The sequence below is a fragment of the Podarcis erhardii genome (assembly GCF_964252035.2).
Source record: "Podarcis erhardii genome assembly, chromosome: 6".
In the NCBI taxonomy this organism is placed as follows: domain Eukaryota; kingdom Metazoa; phylum Chordata; class Lepidosauria; order Squamata; family Lacertidae; genus Podarcis; species Podarcis erhardii.
Genome location: NC_138510.1, coordinates 30,517,057 through 30,543,298, shown reverse-complemented (window position 1 = coordinate 30,543,298; position 26,242 = coordinate 30,517,057). Strand labels below are relative to the sequence as shown.

General features: G+C 42.6%; 1 protein-coding gene across 7 annotated transcripts in view; it reads left to right on the top strand.

Annotated features, from left to right (window-relative positions):
- Window positions 1–26,242, top strand: part of TOX2 (TOX high mobility group box family member 2) — a 269,513-nt gene that overhangs the window by 212,782 nt on the left and 30,489 nt on the right. For 5 of the 7 annotated variants that reach the window (XM_081866796.1, XM_081866793.1, XM_081866795.1 and 2 more), the window contains 2 exons: window positions 3,366–3,605; window positions 18,198–18,425. In XM_081866796.1, the coding sequence (XP_081722922.1) occupies window positions 3,366–3,605; window positions 18,198–18,425 (468 nt within the window). The remainder of the gene's footprint in view (window positions 1–3,365; window positions 3,606–18,197; window positions 18,426–26,242) is intronic. The other 2 variants (XM_081866798.1, XM_081866797.1) reach the window with 1 other exon arrangement.

The following is a 26,242-nucleotide window of genomic DNA, read 5'->3' as shown; positions in this document are numbered from 1 at the left end:
TGTCTAGTGTTGTAGAAAAGCTCTTGATTCCCGACCTGTAGCAGTAAATCTGCTTCTGCATTTGGATTTATTTCTGTTGAAGCCTACTGAGCCCTCTCAGCTCTTCCCTACATCTCTTACTTTACGAGCTGCTAATGGAGTTGGCAGGAGTCCCCTGCTAATGAGAGATTGCACCTCAGTGGGCTTATCGGAAACGAAAATTGTTAATAAATAAAGCCCTGGGTCTTTAAACTCATGTTAACATTAATCAGATTAATATAAAAAGCACAAAAAAGTCTGGAAAATGTTTAAGACAGTGTTTGATTTCCCTCCTGCTGTTTTCTACTGTGTGAGAATCTGATTGTACCTAAGTATCTGGCTTAATTCCATCTCTGAAATGAGTAGAGAAACTGTGCTGTCCCAATGCCATTGCCTCTCTGTTAGCATACTAAACTAATGAATTATTTGATATTACTTTTATAGGTAGTATGGGAATGACAGATCTCTGTTGTTCTGGGGTTTTGTCTCCAGCAAAGAAAGCCAAAATTAGGTCAACTGGGTTTTTCTGGGATTTTTGGGGACCATACTTCATTCCTGGGGTATCCCAAAATCTGACGCCACTCTTCTTCTCTGCCTGTCTTAGGTCTGTTGTAGGGTTTCCCATTCATCCTTGGGAAGAAGATGTCTGTTGCTCATTTCCATCTGTTAATTCCTTTAAAATTGCCCAATGAATAAAAGGAGGAAGCTAAGCCGAAAACAGCTGAATTGTCATTTATACTAACATTATTATAGAGTAGGGACCAGACTAAATAGTGATCCCCATTGTTAGTGTTTGAGAAGACATCTGGGTAGGCAGCTATCTTGCTCCTTTCATTGGCTCCTTCAAAATCTGTCGCAGCTCAGAATATGATCGTCATTTGTTATTCAGGGGGCAGAGAATCTCCACAACACATTTTCAATTCTTTGTAATTAAAAAAATTGTCATCTGAGCCAGACCAAAAGTCCTAGTTGCCTAGCATTCTGTCCCTGAGAGTGGTTGGCCAGATAGACCCAAGGAAAAGAGAAATGTGGTGATAATATTCCCCATTTTATTGTATTCGTTGGCCATCAGAGGTGAATTGGCTTTGAATATAGAGGTTGCATTTTAGCCATTGTTAGAATTGTCCTGTACCTGATCCTTCTTACCCACTCACACACATTTGAGGACCATGGTGTGGAATTAGAAATATGATGTCTTAAGCAGCATAGCTTGTATCCAACACAGCCATAGGGTGAGCAGAATGATTTCTGATCACATACTAGAACTTCTCTTCTCCCTCACCACCCCACCCCCTGCAATATGAGGACACACAAAAAGAAAGGGATACTTGCTGGAGAGACAGGATGGATTGAAGGTTGGGTGTTTTTTTTTCTTAGAATGGGGATTGAATGCGATAGGGAGGTGCTGGGGAGAATAGTAGGCTGCTTATGTGGTGGAAAGGAGAGATAATGATGGATTGAGGGGAAGATGGCAACTACAAGGAGCCAACTCCATGGGGTCAAGGAGTCTTCGCCCCCCCCAATTCAATATTTGAGGGGTTTGGGCACCCCCAAAGTTGATGTGCATTGTCATTCAAATAGTGTGCGTGTACCATGTCACGTGATGGATTATGCAGGGAAGGGCTTATCTGCCCCCCCCCATATTTTATTCAAGTTGGCACCCCTGGGAAACTAGGAGGTGACTAGAGTGCATATGACTAAGGGCTGTAAATGGGGCAAGAGAGTTTGCTGTGAAAAGCAAAGGTAGGAACTTTATAGTCAATCTGGTACATAGTCTATAACAGCAGACAGTACCAGGTGTTTCAAATGGATTACAAGAAAAGCCAGAATGAGCAGATATTGAGTACTTTGGATATAGAACAGTCTCATTCCCAAGCAAGCCAGCTAGAGACAACCCTACGTAGTATGGTGTATAACTTCCAACTTATTTTTTTCTCTCCTATCTGATACAAACAAAACACCAGTGAGAATATTTTTTAAAAAACACCACCCGGTTCACTTCATACAGCTTAGCCTCAGGCTATTTAAGTGCTAGTGCCCTTTGTGGTCTTTGGTTGCAGGTTTCCATTTTACAAAAATGGTCCCATTTTTAAATATTAAATGTTGCAGGTTGTATTTGCATAGGTTGCATATGCAGACAGTATTCTCTGGATGGGTCAGAAATTCCAAATTTAAGTAGGGATGTTGTTGTTTATAATTCTTCAATGCAATTTTCAAGGATTGTTCATTTTATGGAATAAAACCATATGTTCAGATGAATTAAGTGAATGAATTTTTAAAAATTAATATTAGTATTGACATTATTATCACTGAATTTGGTCTTCAATACATTTTTTTAAAGAATACATATATACTAAAAATTATTGTATAGGGCATTCATTGTCATTCTTTAAATTGAATTTGATGTTTCCCTTTTCTAACCCATGATTTTGGAACTTCTTTCCAGACTCCTCTCACTTTCTGTTTTCAAAGCATGCCCCCAGTTCGTCAAGTTTAAAATTACTATTTAACTTTTTTTAAAAAAAAAAAAAATATATATCCACACACAACTGAGAAAACAGACTTCACTGTTCTACTACATCAAGTTTAACATTCTGTTACTACAAAATATTCTGTGGTCCTTTGGATCAAAATTTGGAATCTCCATCTCTTTGTTTCCTTAAGTATTCAAGAAGAGAGTCCTGCATTGTTGCTGTTTATGATCATACAAGCACATGTTTTGACTCTAGTTTTTTAACATAAAAACAATATCATGTTTGATTTTTTTTTTTTAAAAAGGCATGGCCATTTTGAAAAGGAAACAGTAAGGACACAATTGGCAAACCTGCTGCACTGTGCTGACACAATTTGGCTTTGTGTTGCCCCCAAAACCTGAAGCGTCCCGATTCAACAACTGAGCATTGCTGACAACTGTCAGAGGAGCGCTGCTGCAAGTTATCTCTCATTGTAGTGCTTCCTGTGGGTTGCATGGCATTTGAATCCCATGGACTGCCAACCTGTTAAGATACCATAAGTTTCATATTAATATTAACCATATAGTATACCTTTTTATTTGGCAACCAAATGTTGCCAAATATTCTCCAAATTGAAAATAAAATGAAAACAAAGATGTGTAATCCATTGCATTGTTCTGTGTAATGAAACCGTTCTGAGAACAGCAAATAATTGAAGAAAGATCTCAGTGCTTTAAACTAGGAGTAATTTTTACCCAGCATGGAACAGATTAGTTTTTGCCAGTTGATTAACTTCCCAGTAACAACCATGCCCAGCCTGCATCATAATATAGTTTTTATAAGACAATAAATAATATACAATTTTAATTAAAAAGTAATATTCTCCTAACTCAGATCCAGGAGATGGTCCACTCAGAAGCCACTTCCTATGAGTCCAACCATCAAGTTCCCCTGATCAATCGAGCAGGGATGTATACCGGTCACATGAGTGCCCTCAGCCAGTCACAGCTGATTTCTCAGATGGGTTTGAGGAGCGGTGTTACCCATGGTTCCCCATCACCCCCCGGAAGCAAATCTGCTACACCATCTCCCTCCAGTTCTACTCAGGAAGAGGAGACAGAATCACATTATAAGGTACGTGCAGCCATGCCTGTTTTGACAGACATAGTGTTTGACAGTGGCAGCCAGCCTGCAATGGCGGAAATAATGTGCAGCAGTCAAACCAAAGATATTTTGTTTTTCCTTCAGAGAGAGAGAAGGAGAGAGACTTTCTTGATAACTAAGGCTGTCTGCAAAGAATATTTCTAAGCTAAGAAATTGGAAGACATGTCAGATTTGCAAATTATATCAAGCACAGTAGTGCTATATTGATGCATATAATAAATAGAGCAATTAAGGTAGCTAATTCAGAAAGAGTCTTTTCCCCCTAAATCTTTTTCTGTCTCACCAAAGATGCCAACTGTATCATTTTGTACTGTCCTTCCAGGTTAGGACTATGACAATAAATGCATGGCTTAGTATCCCCTCACACACAATTTTTGCCAGTTGCAAACATTTTTTTTCTGCAGAAGCAAAATTCTCATATTTGTTTGGAGAAAGAAAATGGGAAAACACAGATATCCAGCTGGGGTTTCAGTTGAGCAGTTTGCCACCTCATCACCAGAATGAAATAACAGAGAAAGCTTTCACTATATTTTAACTCAGATAGGTTTGGGATTTTTTAATTTTTTTATGTAATAATTGTTAAATTAGTCGGTAAAGCAGAAGGTCTGTTAGGCTTCAGGGGAAATTCTTGCCATTCTGCTTTGGCTAGCAGTGAATAGATTCTGGATGTGTTGATGTTAGTGAGCAGACAAATGGAATGAATATATGTAACATAGAAAGATTCTGTGAAATAAAAATCCCCTTTGTATTTTAAACTGTGAGGTCTTGCTAATATAAATATATATTTGTTGTTGTTGTTGTTTAGTCGTTTAGTCGTGTCCGACTCTTCGTGACCCCATGGACCAGAGCACCCCAGGCACTCCTGTCTTCCACTGCCTCCCGCAGTTTGGTCAGACTCATATTGGTAGCTTCGAGAACACTATCCAACCATCTCGTCCTCTGTTGTCCCCTTCTCCTTGTGCCCTCCATCTTTCCCAACATCAGGGTCTTTTCCAGGGAGTCTTCTCTTCTCATGAGGTGGCCAAAGTATTGGAGCCTCAGCTTCACGATCTGTCCTTCCAGTGAGCACTCAGGGCTGATTTTCTTAAGAATGGATAGGTTTGATCTTCTTGCAGTCCATGGGACTCTCAAGAGTCTCCTCCAGCACCATAATTCAAGAGCATCAATTCTTCGGCGATCAGCCTTCTTTATGGTCCAGCTCTCACTTCCATACATCACTACTGGGAAAACCATAGCTTTAACTATATGGACCTTTGTTGGCAAGGTGATGTCTCTGCTTTTTAAGATGCTGTCTAGGTTTGTCATTGCTTTTCTCCCAAGAAGCAGGCGTCTTTTAATTTCATGACTGCTGTCACCTTCTGCAGTGATCATGGAGCCCAAGAAAGGATATATATATCCTCAGCCTTGTTTTTTATGCCACATTTCCTAGAGAAACAAACCTTTGTAAGAGTAGCTTTTTATCTACATTATATATATGGTCAGCCTCTTGGGCTTGCCGATCAGAAGGTCAGCAGTTCAAATCCGTGCAATGGGGTGAGCTCCCATGCTCTGTCCCAGCTTCTGCCAACCTAGCAGTTTGAAAGCATACCAGTGCAAGTAGATAAGCAGGTACTGCTGCGGCAGGAAGGTAAATGGCATTTCTGTGCTCTTTGGCAGTCATCACAGTCCACCGTGCACCAGTAGTGGTTTAGTTATGCTGGCCACATGACACATAAAGCTGTCTGTGGATAAATGCCAGCTCCCTTGGCCTGAAAAGCTAGATGAGCACTGCACCCCATAGTTGCCTTTGACTGGACTTAACTGTCCAGAGGTCCTTTACTTTACCTTTACCTTTACCTATATTACGCATTGTTCATGATCTGTCACAAGTTAAGTCCCCTTAATTTCAGTTGTAATCTGTGGTACATAAAGGTAAAGGACCCCTGACAGTTAAGTCCAGTTGCACACGACTCTGGGGTTGCGGCACTCATCTTGCTTTACAGGCTGAGAGAGCTGGCATTTGTCCGCAGACAGTTTTTCTAGGTCATGTGGCCAGCATGACTAAGCCGCTTCTGGCGCAACAGAACACCGAATCCAGAGCAGTGCACGGAAACGCCATTTACCTTCCCGCGGGAGTGGTACCTATTTATCTACTTGCACTTTTTGGCGTGCTTTTGAACTGCTAGGTTGGCAGGAGCAGGGACCGAGCAATGGGAGCTCACCCTGTCGTGGGGATTTGAACCATCGACCTTCTGATTGGCAAGCCCAAGAGGCTCAGTGGTTTAGACCACAGCGCCACCCGCGTCCCTCTGTGGTACATAGAAGTGCTTAACTTAGACTAGTTTGTGCCCACTGCTTTGATGATTTGGATGTTTAGTTGTGTATCCTGTTATAAGCAGAGCGATTGTTGTCTATAAAATGTGTGCAATATAATTGAGTGATAGATTTCCATTTGGATTCTTTATGCAATGTAACCTGGTTCATATATAATTATCACAGTGCATAGTTTATAGTATAAACTATAGTTGATCACACCAAGAGTTAGCCTTGTGCTACTCCCTCCTTGCCCCTCCCTTTCCACCCCAGCTTTGAGGAAGATATGGTTCGTTAAAATGCGGTTCAAGTGCTACTCATAATCTAGGGTATCAAAACAAGCCCTGGACAGATACCCTACATTGTAAGTAGCACCTTCGATATCATGGAAAACTATCTGTGATGATGCTAGAGGACACACTGAGACTTTTTGCCTCCCAAGGATTGTTTAGAATCAATCCCACGTGCACAGAAGAAGAGAGGTCATTCTTTGTTTTATAAGCAACAGTGAAAGAGCAGGGTGGAGGGAAATAGAGGACAGACCAAAGAGTAGACAGAAGTCTTAAAGGAAGTTTGTGACTAGTCAAGAGTGTTTGTAGGAGGCTCTTGTACATGATCAGAAAGTGTAGCCCTGGACAAAAGTAAGCTTGTCAGTAGGAGGTGGCGGGTTGAATGTTTAGAAGGTATTTTGAGGTCTCCTCTTCCATGATTTGGGTGCCATGCAGATGTTCTGTACTACAACTCCCATAAACCCTGATCATTGCCTATGCTTACTATGACTGATAGGAGTTATAATCCAGAACACAGGGTTGTCTAACCCTGCCTTAAAGTCTGAGTAGGAAACTGTAAGTGGCTGCAGAATGAAAATTTTCTGTATGTATTAAAGTAAATTTCTACAGTAAAGTTGAATTTGTAACAATAAAGGATAGTTTGGCATATATTTCTGAGAAATAAGTGTCCCTTCCGACAAAAATGGAAACTAGTGATCTTCTAGCACCATCTACAGCATATTGGAAGAAGCCTGCTGGAAATTTAGTTGAGAGCTAGGAGAACGAAGCAGTTTGCTCCCTTCCTATAACTTCAGATCCAGAAGACACATAATAGATGAATCTATGTCATTATAGTCCAGTGGTTCATGTGGCTGAAGAAAAGGCTGTTTCCATTGGGGACCATTGGAGTACAGAAGCAGCAGAAGAGGGCCCTGAAGCCCTTTCACATCAACCATTCCCCTGCTCCAATATGCCCCTCTACCCCAATGGCTTCCTCCTCTCCTTGCATTTTACCTCTTTTAATGAACCACTCTGACACTGGGCCTCTGTCTTGCTAGAATTTGATTTCAGTTTATTGGCTTTCACCCAGTCCATTGCTGAGTCAGGTACCTCCTGTTTCATATGTCACAGGAGCTGCGTGTCATCAACGTACTGATGACGCTGTGCCTTACCCTTTAAATTCTTCTTTGCAAGATTAATAAACTGACCCAAGAGCCCTTTTTATTCTAAAGCAACATGGCCCCAGTGCTCAGATGTTTCCAGAAATATACTTCAGACACCATGTTCAATGTATTATTGTTCCTTTGTGGTTCATTTTTTACTTTCATTTCTGAATTGAGTACAAATTGCAAGTTAAGCCTTTGGACATTGTTATTTCTATATTTGTATTTTGTGCTGTTTGTGTCTTATGTGAAAGTTTTTTGTTCAAATAGTCCTAACCAGGGTTGGAGAACCTGTGGTTCTCTATATGTGGTTGGACTGCCAACTCGCAAACACCATGAGGAATGGTTAGGAATTGTGGCAGTTGCAGCCTAGCAACATCTGAGGGGTCCCAAGTTTTCCACCTCTAGTTTAAACAACATGTTGTATTCATTTTTGTGCTATCTTCTCAGCAGCATCACTGAGCTTAAATCTGTCATATCATAATTTCCCCCCAAACCACTGTAATGCAGAAGAATTTAATTTTGATACCACTTTCACAAGGCCCTCTTTTAAATTCAGCCAATCGGGTGCAGTGGTGGCTCTGCCATTCCACTCAGCCTTGCTACTCCCAGGTGGGAATTAGAATTGCTGCCATAGTCAACAGTGAAAACTGTTTACCCTTACTTAGTCCTATAAAGTATACGGACACGGGTGGCGCTGTGCGTAAAACCTCAGCGCCTAGGACTTGCCGATCGCATGGTCGCCGGTTCAAATCCCCGTGGCGGGGTGTGCTCCCGTCGTTCGGTCCCAGTGCCTGCCAACCCCGGGTGCAAGTAGATAAATAGGGACCGCTTACCAGCGGGAACGTAAATGGCGTTCTGTGTGCTGCGCTGGCTCACCAGATGCAGCTTGTCACACTGGCCACGTGACCCGGAAGTGTCTGTGGACAGCGCTGACTCCCGGCCTATAGAGTGAGATGAGCGCACAACCCTAGAGTCTGGCAAGACTGGCCCGTACGGGCAGGGGTACCTTTACCTTTACTAGTCCTATAAAGTGGTAAAATGTTGTCAGTGAAAATCCTTTCCCTCTAAAAATGCACTGCTTCGCTTATTGATATTGGAATGGTATTTCCTTTGGGGAAAATATTAATTGTAGTCACTGGGCAGTTGAGACATTTGTCCTGGGGCTTTTAATGGCCTTCCAGACAGTTCCACCAATGTTCCTTCTTGTTTTCCTTCTGAAAAAGGTGCTATTTGTGTAGGTCTCTGGTGTCTAGAAGGAAAAGAACAAGCTGTGACTGTTGCTTTGTTTGCTGCATTGGTAATATTTTCTATTTTAATTAAGTTTAACTGATGCTTTCATTTTTGTTTTCAGTAAGTGGTGTTGAATGGCAGTAGATGTTTGATTTGAACACGTTTAGCAAAAATATTGGGAGAGTAATCTTGCAATAAGAAGCTGAATACCCAGTGTTACTGGTCTCTATGCTTGTGAGAAACCAGTTGCAGTATAGGGGATTGTAGTGATGTTGCTAATGGGGAAATGGAGCTGGGGATATCTGTCTGGTAGAATATATGGGCAATCAGGGAATGGGGTGAAGGAGATGCAGACCCACTCAGGAGAGCAGAACAGAGCCTCTCTAGACTTCGTAGCTAAGGCCAACCCTGATAAGATTACCCTGTTCTGTGTTTTGGGTATGTCTTCTTAGTTAAAACATAGAAACAATTTTGATTATGTTCAGAACTAACAGTGCTGCTAAAAGTCCATTTTTTATTTTTTGTTGTGTGCCAGCCTAGTGCGTGAACTTTAATCCATTATTGCTTGATGTTCATGGCATGTTATCAGGGACTCAGTGCATTAGCAAATATGACAAGAGTGCTTTGTGCTATAAAGGCTTTTAAGGTCTGGGCTACACTGAATGATGAGTGAACTCTTGCCAGCCCAGTAAAGCTTCAGCAGTGATGGGAACCTGACCTACCCTCTGCATGACTTCATGCAATTGACAATTGTTGCTATACTCTTAATGTCAGGCTTTAAAAACATGGCAGACATATGCTTGTGCAGTTGCCTTTCTCACACTTGTTGTACACAAAAAAATGGATGTGGGGGGAGGTTTCTGTTATCAGCAAAAGGATCCAAGATTGTGAACCCAAGAACAGGAGGAGAGTAGTGCAAGAAAAGGTCATGACTTGGAGTCACTTAATTCACTGTAGAGGATATTGAAATTTTCAACTCTTTTGGAACATGTGCAGCTTCCTACCAACACTGATGGTTAAGGCTCATCCTCATGTTATGTTTTTATACATGCATGTACAAAGACATGTGTATTTTGAAACATGGACTTGCATTTTTTCATTCCTGAGTGCATGTTGGGAATAGATACCCTCCCTATTATTTGTGTAAGGATGCCAGAATACACTCTCACAGCCATTTGGACTGTATTAGTGGTATCAAATAGTGTCCATCCACTGATGGAACCTAAGCCTATGAGTGGAGCAGAGGAAGAAGAGAATTTTCGGCAATCACCCTATTGCAACCCCCTGGACTTCACTAAGTCTGCTCTGAGCAGAGTGAAAGAAGTGCAGTGGGGGAATTGCCAATGATGCCTCCCTCTCCTGTTCCAATGATAGATTCCATCTTTTGGTGGTCAGATACCACTGAATACCATCACATGATCTTATTTCTGCATGTGACATAAGTATTGACCACTGTGGTTACAAAGATAGCATGACTTTCTAAGCAAGCCCCCTGGGCAAATCTGCCCAAACCTTTTAACAAGAACACCCAAAGTAATATTGCCGCAAATCCATTTTCTTATTTGAATTTGTCCTATTAGCCCTGTTGCATTTACTCCTTCAGTAGGAGAACTGGGAATCTATCCACAAAGCTGCATGAGCCCCCCACCCCCCAATGCCACTGTATTTTCTGCCTGTGGCTTTTACCACTTGAAATCCTGTTTTCACAGAAAAACTGTTTCCCCTCCCCCGTCCCGGTTTCCTCTTATTACTCAAGACTTTAGATTCAGTTTTTAATTAATGGTTGCAGAACTGAAAAGGTACGTTCGATAAGTAACATCCACATAATTTAATACTTAATTACCGAATGCAATATGCACTTGGTTTGGTATTTTACTAATTACTTAATTAAATTATTACGAGGGCTGAGCTGAAAGAGGGAGGCTTCTTGAAAACATTTGGTTACTGCAAAAAGAGCCTCCTTTTTTCGATGGCTTTTCACAGGTCAAAAGTATCCAACCACAGTGCAAGGTCAGTAACTATTTAGAGCAGCAGGGAGCTGACAACAGTGATAACAGGGCTGACAACAGTGAAGGTGGCTGCAGTGAGCCCCTTCCCAAATAGCATCATGCTGCCTGTGACTTTATGACTGCCCCAAGCAGATCTTCTGGGATCCGATGTGGCTGTAGCTGTGTCTGACAGCAAAACTGGGACATTGGCAAAGGTCTCTGCCTAGAAGCACCAGGCAGCCCAGCAGGCAGACACAGGTTTTCATGAGATCCAGTGACAGGTGGAGAGAGGAAGCAGGCTTAAAAAACCCTGCAGCATTCAAGGAATTGGGAGACCATGGGAGGAGAGTCTGAAACTAGGGTTTTAACTGCATCTTGAGGGGAGCCCTCTTTGAAGACTGGTCACCAAGAGATCTCCCCTCCCAGACCCTAAAGAAGATGACTGAAGGCAGATACTCCCTCCAGCGGATCCCATAGGGAGGGTTCTGAGATACCCTCTCCAATGCTCCTATTCCCAAACCCAGCATTTCCCATAAATTGAGTGGCGTGGCATGGGATTGAAAAGAATCTGCCTGAAAAACACATTTGAGAAACACTGCAAAGTTTTTGGTGAGAGTGGGTTTGGGTTGGTTTACCTTGCTGTCCTAAACAAGGTGGTGAGTTGTTGTCTTTCTTGTAAGCTGTTGGGAAAACCTTGTTGGGCTTTACACAAGAATCTGCTAGTCCCTCTATTCATCAACCACCTCAGGAAAACAGGGAGTGTAAGTCCTCCCTTCACCTCTGAAAACATTGTGTTCGGAAGGGAGCATTGGCCAGTATAACCAATATTAACCAATGCTGATCAAGACAAATTACTCTGAGGGATAGTGGGAGAGCTAGACAGGCCTGCTGGGGGAACTGTGGAAGAAGGAGAACAAATGATTCTTTTTTTTTCTTTGCTCCCCTTCTTTTCCTCCTGCAACTCATCTCCCCACAACTAAACCCATGATTTCAGAAGGGCCCACACTTGTTCTAAATATTCCTGACCCTGATAATACTGGCTTCTTCTTTTCTTGGAATGCAGCTTTCTCTTAGACCCAAATCTGCTTTCTTTTGTCTCCCCTTTTATTTTCTACAGATACAATTAAAAGCAATATACACCTACATTTTTGTAAAGTAAAACGTCAACATTAACTGCACCCCCTCCCTAATAATAGGGTGCACCTTTCACTTTTAAGAAACCAATCCAGTTTCTTTCTTTCGATTAATAGCATTGTGGGTGGGATGGAGGAAAGAGGGCGAGAACTTGCATCTTATTACTAGTGGGCAGCCGTCCATTTGACGAATGCCAGCACATTAAAAATGAGCTTAATGGCCAGTCAGGACTGGGTGAGTGGAGAACATTATTATTCCTGCCCTTCCCACTTTTCTCGGACTGTTCCCAATAAACATGAATTCTTTTACACTCGGCAGGTTTCAAGCACTTTTGGCAGTAGTACTTGCAAAAACCACCCTTGCAGAAGTTTCTCCTGTTGGCTGAGTGACTGACAGACTGACATACTAGATTACTCCCCCCCCCTTTAATGGTTTGGTATTCAGATTTCATTGCGTCCTAACTTTTGAGAGTGCTTTTTTGCCTTCCTTTTTTCAAATTGCATATTCTTGCTTAAGTTTATATCCACTGTACGTAGCAGAGTTGTTGAAGTGCGTAAAGTACCTGCCATTGAGGTGTCAGAAGCAGTTATGAATCCAGCTTCATTCAGAGAAGCCTGTCTGCCCTTTGAGAACAGGCCCTGCCTTCTTGCATGTATGGTTTTAGGTTGCATTGTGTGCTTAGTAGTTGACTACAAATGCATCATTTGACTTTACTCTGTTATTTTTCTAGGGAAGTGGGGATTGTGTTGTTGTGTGGTCTTGGTGTTTAGTTACCTATCCAATATTTAAGCATATCTCTATCTCTATCTATATATCTCTAGCTCTATCTCTATCTCTATCTCTATCTCTATCTATCGGCACATCTCTCTTTCACATACATACGCCCCTCACAAAGTAACAGACTTTATCCAAGGAAACCTGTGTCTAAAAGGGCAATGCAGCCAACTAGTATTATATACAGGGATGTGGGTTAAACCACAGAGCCTAGGGCTTGCTGATCAGAAGGTTGGCGGTTCAAATCCCCACGACGGGGTGAGCTCCCGTTGCTCGGTCCCTGCTCCTGCCGACCTAGCAGTTCTAAAGCATGTCAAAGTGTAAGTAGATAAATAGGTACCGCTCCGGCGGGAAGGTAAACGGCGTTTCTGTGTGCTGCTCTGGTTCGCCAGAAGCGGCTTAGTCATGCTGACCACATGACCCAGAAGCTGTATGCCGGTTCCCTCAGCCAATAAAGCGAGATGAGCACTGCAACCCCAGAGTTGTCCATGACTGGACCTAACAGTCAGGGGTCCCTTTACCTTTTGTATCATATACATGATTTGGTTGTGGATGTACATTTGCGTCAAGGACCAGAGATAGGTTGCCCCTCTAGTAAGTAGAGTGCTGTTGTGCTCAGGTCTTGCTTTTGGATTTCCCATAGGCAACTGGTTGCCCACAGTAAGAATAGGATGCTAGATTAGATGGCTCGTTGACCTGACCCAGCAGCACTCTTCCCGTGTTCTTATGTTGACAGCACAGATTAATAACAATCTGCACTAGAACTCATTTATTTATCATAGAATTGTAGAGTTGGAAGGAACCCCGGGGGTCATCTAGAACTAATCAGCGGTTCCACATGTGCAAAGACTGTTCCCACCCAAAACTCCATTTAAAATGGAAATCATGGGATTATGGTACTCTAGTTCTACCTGTGCAGGTACTCTGCTCTGACCTTTGCTACCAGTGATTTCCTCTATGATTCTTTCCCCTCTCCTTTTGTTTTCTCTTTTGGATTTTCATGGTAAGGGGTATGGATGGTTTATTTAAAAAGTGTCACTGCAAGTTTGTAAATTGTCCATCATCAGTAAGAAATAATAATCCTCCCCCTAAATGATATGGGGATGGGATGGTTAGATCAAACAATTTCCATCCCATGCTGGTTTCACATGTTCATAGAACTGGCACCATCTTGCCTGTTTGTGGGCAGACCTTTTAGGATAATCCACCCAGTTTTGCAAAAACTAAAGTGCTTACAAGGTGGTCCAAGGGCTGTCTCTTTCATTCTTAAGATTTTACAGCTGCCTGCATCAGCTAATACCTCCCCTGTGACTGCACAGTTTTCTTTTCCTAAGTGTATAAAAATACTCCCAGGAAGCCACTGTACATCATAATACACTTTCCTTTCCTGGGGAATTGTACAAAGTAAAAGATGGCTTCCTCCTTGTACCTTGCAGTAGTGGTGGGCATCTCTTTCCATTTCTTTTCTTTTTTTGATGGAGTTACAAGGTTGATGGATCAGGGGAATGCTGTGGACATAGTATATTTTGATACACTATGATATTTTTGCAAGGAAGCTGGTAAAATATGAGTTGAATGAGGCCACTGTTAGGTGGATTTGTAGCTGGTTGACTGACCAAACCCAAAGAGTACTCATTCATGGTTCCTCGTCATCCTGGGAAAAAGTGTCAAGTGGGGTGCCACGAGGTTCTCTCCTGGGCTCATTGTCGTACAACATATTTATAAATGACTTGGATGAAGGAATTGAGGGGATGCTCATCCAATTTGCAGATGACACCAAACTGGGAGGGATAGCGCTGCAGAAGACAGAAACAGAATTCAAAACGACCTTAATAGATTGGAGAACTGGGCTCAAACTAACAAAATTGATTTCAGTAGGGACAAATGTAAGGTTCTGTATTTAGACACAACAGAGAACAGGCCGGAATAGAGCCCCTTTCCCTCGTGTGCTAGTGTTGTTGTTTGGCAGGGAATATTTATATGGTTGCTCATTAAAAAATGGTGCACACAGCCCTGAAGTCTGACGTAGCACAGTGCAGTTTTACCCCTTCAGGATTCTATCACCTTCTCCTGCTGTATTTCTGGACCTTATAAAAAGGGTCTCTGATGGTGAAAATTTCAGTGATCTCAAAGCTGGACTTGATGTGTCTGGGAAAAAGAAAAGGGAAAGATGTTTAAACTTCTGTCAGTAGGTTATGGTGAAATGTATGAACTGTTGAATGAACCTGCAGTGATTTGGAAATGACTACAGAGATCACAGGCAGAAAAAGAGTGAGAGGGGTTGGTTAGTGAGAGAAACTTGAAACTCCCCAGGGAGATGTTTTGCCAGAATCGCTGAGGGAGATTACAGGTCCGTGGGGGAAAGCAGAGGAGAAGAATCTGATATTTCTTGCAAACGTTGTTGCTTTTGATCTTTAGCCTTGACGTTCGCAACAGAGAATGAAGGAAAGCATTGCTACACCCACACGGAAAGCAGTTTTGACATTTGTAAATCTCGGCAACATAGACACAAGTGAAAGAAACTGCAGAGTGATTCTGGAGAACAGGGAAGGTTAAAGTTCAGTGCCAAGGTGTAGCTGGAATAGAACTCTTTGACTGCCACTTAGAAAGGAGAAATGAAAGGGCCTCTCTCCCCCTCTTTTGCTCACACACGAAAACACACCCCTTATTCACAGAGTGTCGGTGCAAGTTCTCAGCCCACAGGCTGCGAAGAATCCTAACATAGCTGATGCAGGGAGCCATGTAAACAGAGCCTGGGCTTCACTGTGGGGAGGACATGCTCAGCTAACCTAATCATTACTGTCTCTGGAGAAGTGACAATATGAGCAGCAAAGTGTGTGGCAAACCCATTAATCAGACTTTGAGGAGGGCTTTGATACAATATACAGCTCTAAAAAATGTGAGCAAGGTTAACAGTACAATATGAATTATTATTATTTATTCCTACAGCAGTTTCAGTGTCCAAGATGTTCATTGCAGAATAACGCAGGCAACAAAGACAGGCCCCTGCCTGCAAATCAATGGCAAGACCTTTAAAAATGCAGGGGCCCGGCAAAAGAGGCAGGCTAGATTTGAGGGGAGATTACTGAGCATTTTCTCCCAAAATGTCCACACCATTACCTAATAGGAAAGACCACAGCTTGGTGATAAGAGTGCACACTCTGCATACAGGATGCCCAACATCTCCAAAAAGGGCTGGGAATGATTCGTGCCTGAAAACTCTGAAGAGTTTCTGCCAGTCAGTGTAGACAATATTGAACTAGATAGACCAATGGTCTGACTTGGTATATGGCAGTGCCTACAATGCCACAAAAGTCTGCCATTCCCTGGCTTGGAATTTGAACTTTACATCACTCAGGTTTCTTCCCCAGTTAGGACTGTAATATGAGCTGAAGATGACTCCCTCCTTCCCATGCCTCACTCACTCACTCACTCACTCACTCACTCACCCCCTTTAGCCATTCACTTACCTATGATTTCCCTTTTCCCTTCCTTGGTTGCTGTGGCAGCAGGTTGCTCTTCCTTTCCCCCTTCTTGGATGCACATTTACCACTTGATGACTGTCTCATTAAATAATAATAATAATAATAATTTATTATTTATACCTCACCCATCTGGCTGGGTTTCCCCAGCCACTCTGGGCGGCTTCCAACAAAATATTAAAATACAGTGGTCTGTTAAACATTAAAAGCTTCCCTAAACAGGGCTGCCTTCAGATGTCTTCTAAAAGTCTGGTAGTTGTTCTTCTCTTTGACATCTGGTGGGAGGGTGTTCCATAGGGCGGGTGCCACTACCGAGAAGGCCCTCTGCCTGGTTCACTGTAACTTGGCTTCTCTCAGTGAGGGAACCACCAGAAGGCCCTTGGCACTGGTCCTTAGTGTCCGGGCAGAACAATGGGGGTGGAGATGCTCCTTCAGGTATACTGGACCGAGGCTGTTTAGGGCTTTAAAGGTCAGCACCAACACTTTGAATTGTTCTTGGAAATGCACTGGGAGCCAATGTAGATCTTTCAAGACTGGTGTTATGTGGTCTTGGCAGCCACTCCCAGTCACCAGTCTAGCTGCCACATTCTGGATTAGTTGTCGTTTCCAGGTCTTCTTCAAAGGTAGCCCCACATAGAGTGCATTGCAGTAATCCAAGTGAGAGATAACTAGAGTATGCACCACTCTGGCGAGACAGTCCGCGGGCAGATAGGGTCTCAGCCTGCGTACCAGATGGAGCTGGTAAACAGCTGCCCTAGACACAGAATTGACCTGTGCCTCCATGGATAGCTGTGAGTCCAGAATGACTCCCAGGCTGCGCACCTGGTCCTTCAGGGGCACGGTTACCCCATTCAGGACCAGGGAGTCCTCCACACCTGCCCGCCTCCTGTCCCCCCAAAACAGTACTTCTGTCTTGTCAGGATTCAACCTCAATCTGTTAGCCGCCATCCATCCTCCAACCACCTCCAGACACTCACACAGTACCTTCACCACCTTCACTGGTTCTGATTTGAAAGAGAGGTAGAGCTGGGTATCATCTGCATACTGATGAACACCCAGCCCAAACCCCCTGATGATCTCTCCCAGCAGCTGCATGTAGATGTTGAAAAGCATGGGGGAGAGGACAGAACCCTGAGGCACCCCACAAGTGAGAGCCCAGGGGTCTGAACACTCATCCCCCACCACCACTTTCTGAACAGAGTCCAGGAGGAAGGAGCGGAACCAATGTATGACAGTGCCCCCAGCTCCCAGCCCCTCAAGATGGTCCAGAAGGATGTTATGGTCGGTGGTATCAAAAGCCGCTGAGAGATCCAGCAGAACTAGGAAACAGCTCTCACCAAGGCTGCTTCAGTCCCATGATGAGTCCTGAATCCTGACTGGAAGGGATCCAAATGGTCCGCTTCTTCCAGCCATTAAATTATGGCTTATGTATATGAATGAGCCATCCCTGACCAAACTGTTCAGAAAGAATGTTTATATTAGCCCTTTTCAGATGTTCTGCATCTAAAGTCAAGTAAATGTATGAGAGGGGCAGTAGGGAAGAGCTACACACCCACTTCTGTCCTGGTTACCCTCCATGAATTGAAAGAGGAACACCTGAAGTAATAGGGAGCTTCCCCTGCTCATTGTTTTCCTAGTTTTCCCAGGTTCTAAAACACATGGGGAGTTTCTATGGGTACAGCAGACTCCCCACTTTAAAATGGTGACTGGGGGTTGGAGCTAGTTTGGTGGTCCCCACTGCCCTCCCATATTTCCTAAAGTCAGCTGTAGGGTACCTGAAGAGGGATATTATTATCTTATGCCACATGAACCATAAGGACATTCCAATGAAGCAAATTCATAAATCCAGCTGCTGCACAATAAATCAAATAATACTCATGCATGTGTGAACCTACCCTTAGCATAACAGCAAAAGTGGTGGCACTCAGAACTACTTGCAGTAATTTGTATAAAGATCAAGTATGGGATAGTAAAAATGTCACAAATTCAGAATTGTGAATGGAGCATCTATAAAAGGAATCATGGGCCTATCTTGACTCAGTGGCATCATACTTCCTTAAGAACGGAAGATCACAAGCAACTATACGGAAGGCTACTTATAAGGGTTCTTAGTTTTCTTGAGTTGTTGGCTACCTTCCCTATCATTCCAAGTTGTCTTGAATTTTTAATCTGAACCAGGACTGAACTGAATGGTGATAATTAACAATTCCGTCTTGACTTTTGACAGGTAACTGGAGAGAAGAGACCACTAACAGATTTGGGCAAAAAGCCCAAAAACCAAAAGAAGAAGAAAAAGAAGGATCCCAATGAACCCCAGAAGCCAGTGTCAGCTTATGCCCTGTTTTTCAGAGATACACAAGCCGCTATCAAAGGACAAAACCCCAACGCTACCTTTGGGGATGTATCAAAAATTGTTGCATCGATGTGGGACAGTTTAGGAGAAGAACAAAAACAGGTAAATTCCTTGTCCACCTTACCGCTGAAAGTTAGTATGTTTGTTTTTCTTGATGATGCCATGCTTTTCTTTTCTTTTTTGAAAGAAAAAAATCTAGTTCGATTTTGCTTTGGTTTATTTTATTTTTTATTTACTAAATTGCTATAACCGCCCTTCATCCGTAGATCTCAGGGCGGTTCAATGCATAAAAATACAAGGTGTTCTTTAACAATAAATTACCAATTTACCTTTTCTTCTTCAAAGCTAGGACTTCAACAAAAGCTTGCCTAAAAAACAACTAAAACTCAGGGTATTGCAAACATCAGTAAATATAGTATATATCCCTTATATACCCAGTAGATCACAGCAGTCTGTGGGAGTGTTTCTCCTTCAAGTTTCAAAGACCTCCGATGCTCACCCCAGTAACTGCTACTGGAAGTGCAAAGATGAAGGGATGACTAGTGCAGAGAAATAGGCCCATCTCCACCCACCTGCTTTGCAGTGAATGACTTTGTATCTATTTCATATTACCATGTTGTGATTATCATCTAAATGTATTTTTCCTAGTTTTGCTTATTCGTAATTTTGAGAGGACATAAGCTATGGCAGGAGTAGCAGCATGGTACCTTCCAGCTGAACTACAGCTTCTCTCATCATCTCTGACTACTGGCCATACTAACAGGGGCTGATGAAAGTGGTAGTCCAACAACATCTAAAGGGCACCACGTTGCCTATCCCTGAAGCTACTGTCTCTATGCACCAGTTGTGCTTAGGCTTTGAACAAGGCTAGAGACTCTTAATATCTGAAGTCAGATTATTTGAGAAATCTTCCACTCACCCCATGGATATGGGTAGCAGCATTTCTGGGCTGAAAATCTCTAATTGGTAATTTCATCCATTTAGTTTCAGAGACCAACTGTCCTTAATGACAACTTTTGTGCTCTCTGGTGGTTGCACTGAACTTAAGCCTGCCAAAAGAAAAAGAGCAGGCATACGAGACTCAAATACTTCCTGACAGTTTAGATCCTCCTACTGGAAGAGTTCCAGGTGGTTAGATCTACGAAAGGAGAAGCAGGTGGAGAAACCAATTTAAATTAAAATGTGTTTGAAAATGGTTCTGCATTTTATATTGTTTTGCGTAGGTGACAAGTACCATGAATATGTTTAACTTTAATGAGGCCAATGTCTTTCTTTTTTAATTCTGATGTAGTTTTCTAACTTTCTGCACTTTTATAGCTCACTTGAATGGAGCATTGATGATTACTCCATTACTCTTCGCCTGTGTGCAGATAATTATTTGTGTAGAGCAGCGTAGGGCTAGCCTCCCCGCTTACTGATGCCTTGGCACTAGACCCTTTGATACAGTACTAGAAACTTGATAACCTTATAAACACCAGAGAGAACCTCATTTCAGGGGATAAATCCTTTATCAGATTCCTAATTGCAACCCCTTCCCATGGTCATATGAAATGCACATCAGCAAAGCAGGAAAAGAGACTAAAGCAAAGCTCATATTGCACCGGGTCTGGTGAATTTCTAAAATAATTATTGGATGTTTCATTCTTGAACGTGCTAGAAGGAAATGGGGTGGGGAAAATGTGACCTAGCAAAGGTTGTTGGACTGTGACTTCCATTACCCCCCCCCCCCATTTTCAGAGTTGTAGTCCATCAACTTATAGAGGACCACAGATTCCCGTGCCATCTGCTGGCGGGAGAGATTGCGCATAGTCCAAGGAAAAGTGGTTTTTGAAGAGTAAGAAAGCATAAAAGGCTACATGAAAGCAGATGCCTTTTACCTGCTTCGAAACAATTTTAAAAAGCTGTAAAAGCTGCTTCAGACATGGCAGATGGTAGTTACTAAGCATTTCAGAGGCACAGTCTAAGTCCCTAAAACAATCTTACGTGCATGTTTTACAGTAGCACATGTAAAAGTTATGAATGTATTGTATATATTCCCTCTTTTAGTCTGTCTTGCTTCTTTTGCTAAAGTCATATAGAGCTATATACTCCGTGGCCATATTTCTGCAGTGCGGTTGATCTCTGCTTTTGGCACACTGAGATCTGGATTGTGTTGAAGGAATAATAGATTAGTTCCTGGATGGCTTTGCTTTTGATTTGTCTGGGATTAGCATCTGACATTTGATCCCTTCATCCTATCCCTAATTCAACATTATTCCCTCCACACAATTAAGTTCACATGGAAAGAGTGGTGCTGTACACACTGTCCCCAGGCAAGGTATAGGTCACCACCATCCTGTCCATACATTCTGTGCTTGTCCGCAAAAGAAACCCTTCTAAGCATGCATGTGCTCTCTCCATAAAGTCACAGAATTGTTTTTCTGTTATGACCCACCCTGGGATCTTTGGATGAGAGGTGGCATACAAAGATAATAATTTGAAAATGGAGTTGGAAGGGACCCCAAGGGTCATGTAGTCCAACCCCCTGCAATGCAGGAATCAGAATTACATAATCTCTGACATACGCTTTAAAACCTCCAGTGAACAAGAGTCTGCCATCTTCTGCAGTAGTCCATTCCACCGCCAAACAGCTCTTACTGTTACAATGTTCTTAGTAATGTTTAGTTAGAATCTCCTTTCTTGTACCGTATTTTTCACTCTATAAGACGCACTTTTTCCCTCCTAAAAGGTAAAGGGAAATGTGTGTGCGTCTTATGGAGCGAATGCAGGCAGGAGGCAGGCGGGAAAAGCCTGCAAGCACCGCACACACGCTCCACGCGGCTCGTGAAAGGGAGCGCTGAGCAGAGCCTGGGATGTATACAGGCTCTGCTCAGCGCTCCCTTTAAAAATACTTTTTTCCTTGCATTCCCCCTCTAAAAACTAGGTGTGTCTTATGGAGCAAAAAATATGGTAATTTGAATCCGTTGGTTCGCTTGCTCCATCTTCCATGCGTATGCTTGTGCAGAATTCCCAACCACAAAAAGAGCACGTGCTTGTTCAGAATGCTTTCCTTTTTGCAGGATGGCAAAACACTGAGAGTCCTTTCTGGACTTTCTTAACCAATGAGCTTGGTTACAAAGGAGTTTGTGACTAGGAATATATTTCATAGTTGGATCTCTGTAAGTTGGCAAGATACAAGCTTCAGCCTGGCACCTCCCAACCCCTTTGCATTTTTGTGGAGAGGGGATTATTGGTAGGGCTGGGAGTCATAGTGTTTGCCTGCAATTCCATAGTCACTGGAAATGCACACAGCCCTTGCTGGAGTGGCAAGGGATGCTGATGACTAGTGGGAGGTGGGCAATCTCCTTATTTTCATGGGATGTCTCCCTGAGATCACTCTTCCGGGAGTTTGTTTGATCTTCTTCATCTCATGCTGGGAATCAGAGCAGTCACTGGCTTGCTTTGTTTTGTCCAAGGCCTGATTCACACAACCATGTCCATCATATGGTAACATGCAATAACCACACAGCTCAACTGATCACAGCATAGGTTGTGCTTTGCATGCAGAAGATCCCAGGTTCAGTCCCCACATCTCCAGTTAAAAGGAGCCAGAGGCAGTGTGTTGTAGAAGTTGGAGCATTGGTCATACTCTGTTCCTGTAACTGCTCTTGCCCTGAAGCTTATTCGGTAACCTGGGGCCTTTATTCAATCAAACCTTCCTTGCAGGAATGTTATTAGGATAAAAGCAGGACATTCATGTCACCCTGAACTCTGTGGAGGAAGGGTGGGATAAAATGTGATAAAATAGTAACAAAGATGGAAGACCTGAGACCTTTGAGAGCTACTGCCAGTAGATGATAGTGCCATACATGGGCCAGTGGTCTGGCTCAGTATGAAGTAGCTTTTCATGCAGCTGTCAATTGTTTTCTTGCCATGTGAGCAGAGAACTTGCCACATGGGTAAACCCAACCTCAGCTGATCAGGCGAACGGGCTTCCTTATAAGTGAAGAGACCTTGAACTATTATCCATTTGTTTAGGAAGGCTTGATATAAAACAGTTTTAAGAACTTCCTTTGGAAGCAGCTGGTTTCAGCAGCTGGGTTTCTGCTTTTATAAATTTATTTTGAGTTTTATTTGTTTGTAGTTTAATCACTACAAGTTTAATCACCTGAGCAATCTTTGCAGATTAATTGCTAATTTATTGTACCTAGTTTGCTGGATTAGCAGTCGTAGAAATTCTGCTTAATTGTCATGAAGATAGAAAAAGACAAGTGGTCAGGAACCCAGGGCTTGGAACGCAGAAGACTAGAGCTGGTGTCTTGTCGAGTCATGCATATTGGATGTCAGCTGATTTTTCATCAGCACAATTTCATTTGGCATGGCAGCCCCCTATAAATTTCACTCTGCAGTGCACTATTCACATTGTTCACTGTCTACAGGCTAACAAAGGGAAAGTCCATAGAGTTCTCTCTTTCCTCTTGCAGCCATGATTAGTCTGCAACTTGGCAAGCCAGGCCGCTTAATATTTCCCTACAGCTGGCTGGGTGTTAGATACGTATTATTTTGATGTGCACTAAACCAGGAAACTGCTACAAACTGTTCAGCACACAGAGGGTTAAGTTTTTTGCAGGCTGCTAAATGGCTGCATACTCTTGAAGTATCAAAGCCAGAGAGGTTTATGTGCTTTGGAACAGGTGCTGCTGCTCCCACAAAGCAAATTTACTTTCCTCCCAGTGACGAAGTAAACAAAGTGAAGCTGGCTTCATTTTCATTGCAGCTTTATTATTTTGGTTTAGTTCTTGCTCACATTTATGACAAAGCAAACCTAGAGAGGAAAACCTCATCTTTTTTTCTAATGCAAAGGAGTGTGTGTAAAATAACAATAATAACACAGGGCTGTGTTCAATGTAGATGCTGCTGCCTTTTGTCTGCCTTTTTGCCAAGATTGTCTCTCCAATATTTTTGTTTGTCAATTGTGCCTTCTGTCATATCGTTCCTTTTTCTTCTTTTCTCCCCAGCCTCTTCACAATGAATCTTCATTTTCTCGCTGACACACTTATATCTAAATTCCTCATTTCCTGCCTTTTTTTATTTATATCTGTTGCTTGGTGATTTGATCATGCTGTGGAATACAGGATTAGCAATCTCCCCGTCCTTGGGTTTTCAACAAGGACACCTGTTCTGCAAGTTGCACAATTTCCTCCCTCGCCTTAACCCTTTCAAGCATTAGTCTTACTCTGCACAAATGGGGGCGGGGAGGGGGGAAGCTCCCAACTTTGAATGCCTTCACTACTCTGCCTCTGTGCTTTTGAGTACATTATAATCTTCATTCTTTACCAGCTGGCATAGCCTTTCCTAAGAGGCTTACACAGGAATCTAAAGGATGTGCCAGTGAAGAAAAAAATAATAATTATTATTATATTACTCTTTGAACCTTGCAGATAGTTTAGCAGCTGTTCCTGTAGAGATAGTTTGTATTTGACTAAAAAATAAAATGCTAATTCAGCTGTTATCATCCAGCGAAGTACCTGCCCCAAGTAATCTGCTTTCAGCTCCCTGCTTCCTCTTTAAGAGCTCACAGAATGCCTTGCCACAATTTGTATTTTCTCTGCCTTAAAACAAATCTCTCCCTAAATTCGCAATGATACCAAGTAGACTGATTTGACATTAGCTGTAGCAGATCTTATTTCTAGATTGAAATAAAGTCATCTAATCAGACAAAGATGACTCTGCTCTGGACAAGAAATAGGGGTTTATTTTACTTTATTTATTTATTTATTTATTTTAGTGCCAACTGTCGGTAAGCAGAAATCAAGAGGCTTAAAACTGGTTAACAGTAGCACCATCTAGAGGAACTGAGACAGTCCAAATCTGTTCCAAGGTGTCTTGACTAGCTTGGCTTCAGCTTATAGCAATGACCACAGCTCTGTCCACCATTATATACGGGTATATTTCACTGAAATTGGATAGATGACGCCAATATCTGCTAACCGAAGCCTTAAGATCTCCTCGTGGTCATTTAATTACTTGTCAACTTTTTAATTCTCTGGTAATTCTGAGGTTTCTGCTTACAGTTCTCACCCTCTCCTAATATTACTTCCTATATATGCAAAAAAATAGGGACAAATGTCTGTTAGCCCACCCTTTCTTTAATAACTGGAGCTGTCCCCAAGTCTTTGCCTGCCTATTTCTTATGTTTGGCAACACCTAGATGTGATGATTTGATTCTCCTTAATGCTTTTCACCAAGTGACAGGCACATCTTGCTTTGACACCTTTTCCCCTAAAGGCTCCGAGCTATTTATCTGTATTGATGGAGTCGACCATTTCTGACTATTTCATTTTTCTCCTTTAATGTGAACCAACTCACTCCGACTGTGTACCCTGACACTGAACTTCCAATTGTTCATCATTGCTCATGCTGCATCACTTACATGAGATTATTAAAACTCTAGGGCATTTAAACTTTATGCTCCCCACCCCATATATGGTCTGTCTTTCTAGTTAACTCTTTTAACTGCTGTGAAAAACAGAAAACCACCATTACTGTAAATAGTGAGGGCAGGGGAAATGTTTAGCTTCTGCCTCCGTTCTGGCCATGCAGCAAGCACATCATGGCTCAGTTTGGACATAATGCTCAACCATATGTTAGCACTTTAAAGACGAGCTTGCACATGCCTTGTGCTTGCAAGCTCTCTCCTCTTCCCCACATATGCAAGGGGGAGACCAGTAGCTTTAGAATTAACCACAGTCCTCTGTGACATCTGAACTACGTAAACTGTGATTTGTTGCAAGTATCATGATTTTGAAACGACCTAAGATTGAACTGTGGTTTCAGATTCCCGTCAGTTCACAAATCAGAGTTAGTTTACAACTTGATGTCACCTCAACCCATTTTCCTAGATCCAAGTTTGTTGAGGCAATACAAATGTGGAGATTGGGAGAGTCATTTCTGGGTGAAAATTGACAGGAAATGGGAGGGATAGTTATCCTTCTCCCTCTCCTAGCCAGGCCTATTTCCAGACTTTGTGCTTGAAGTCAGGGAGTTACTATGCCCCTGTATTAATGTTACAAGGCAAACAGAGGGTTGGGAGCCACTTATTTGCATTGAAATTAGCATTGCCATATGGATTTTGCCAGGATTTTGGATGTGCCACCTGGTTCCCAGTTTGATTTGATTTTCTTTTTAGCCCAGTGTATACACTCAGAGAGCTGAAGATACAAATATAGTCCACAGGCAATATTCTGCCCAACTGTGTAGTGAGAAACCAGCCTTCTCTTGCCCCCCATTGTTCTTTGCTAATGAAGAAAGTCACTACTGTGACTGACATGAAAGGGGAACAATGAGATCCTGGGCATACTCAGTAGAAGAACACTAAGTTACAAATTGTCCCTTGTAATGTCTGGAAATTGAATTTCCTGTTTCCTTTCAAAGCTTTTTTCCCTCCTCCACCAGCTCTCACCTCTGCCCATACAAAACAGTGGAGAAATCCAAAACTTCAGCATATGATTGCCAGCAACATGGCCCCCACCACTACCAAGCAAGGGTAGTATCAGAAATGTTTCTTGAACATTTTCTGTGCTTCCAGCTGTGTGCTATAATACTAAACTAGGAATGGAGGGAACTGGGGTCTGTGCATATGTCATATGGGGTTGAAATGACACCATCAATGGATGGATGCACAAGGGAGTAATGGAGTATGCAAAGTGGAGGAGTGTGGCTCTCCAGATGTTGTTGGACTTCAACCGCCATCAGCCCCAGCCAGCACAATGGTTGGGGATGATGTAAGTTGCAGTTCAACAACATCTGGAGAACCACAAGCTCTGCTTCTGTCCCAAAGGTTTCATTCATTCATTCATATTTCCACCCTGCCCCTCTGCTCAATGCTTGTTATTCAAGACCTATAGTTTGTCCCAGTTACAGATAGGTAGCCGTGTTGG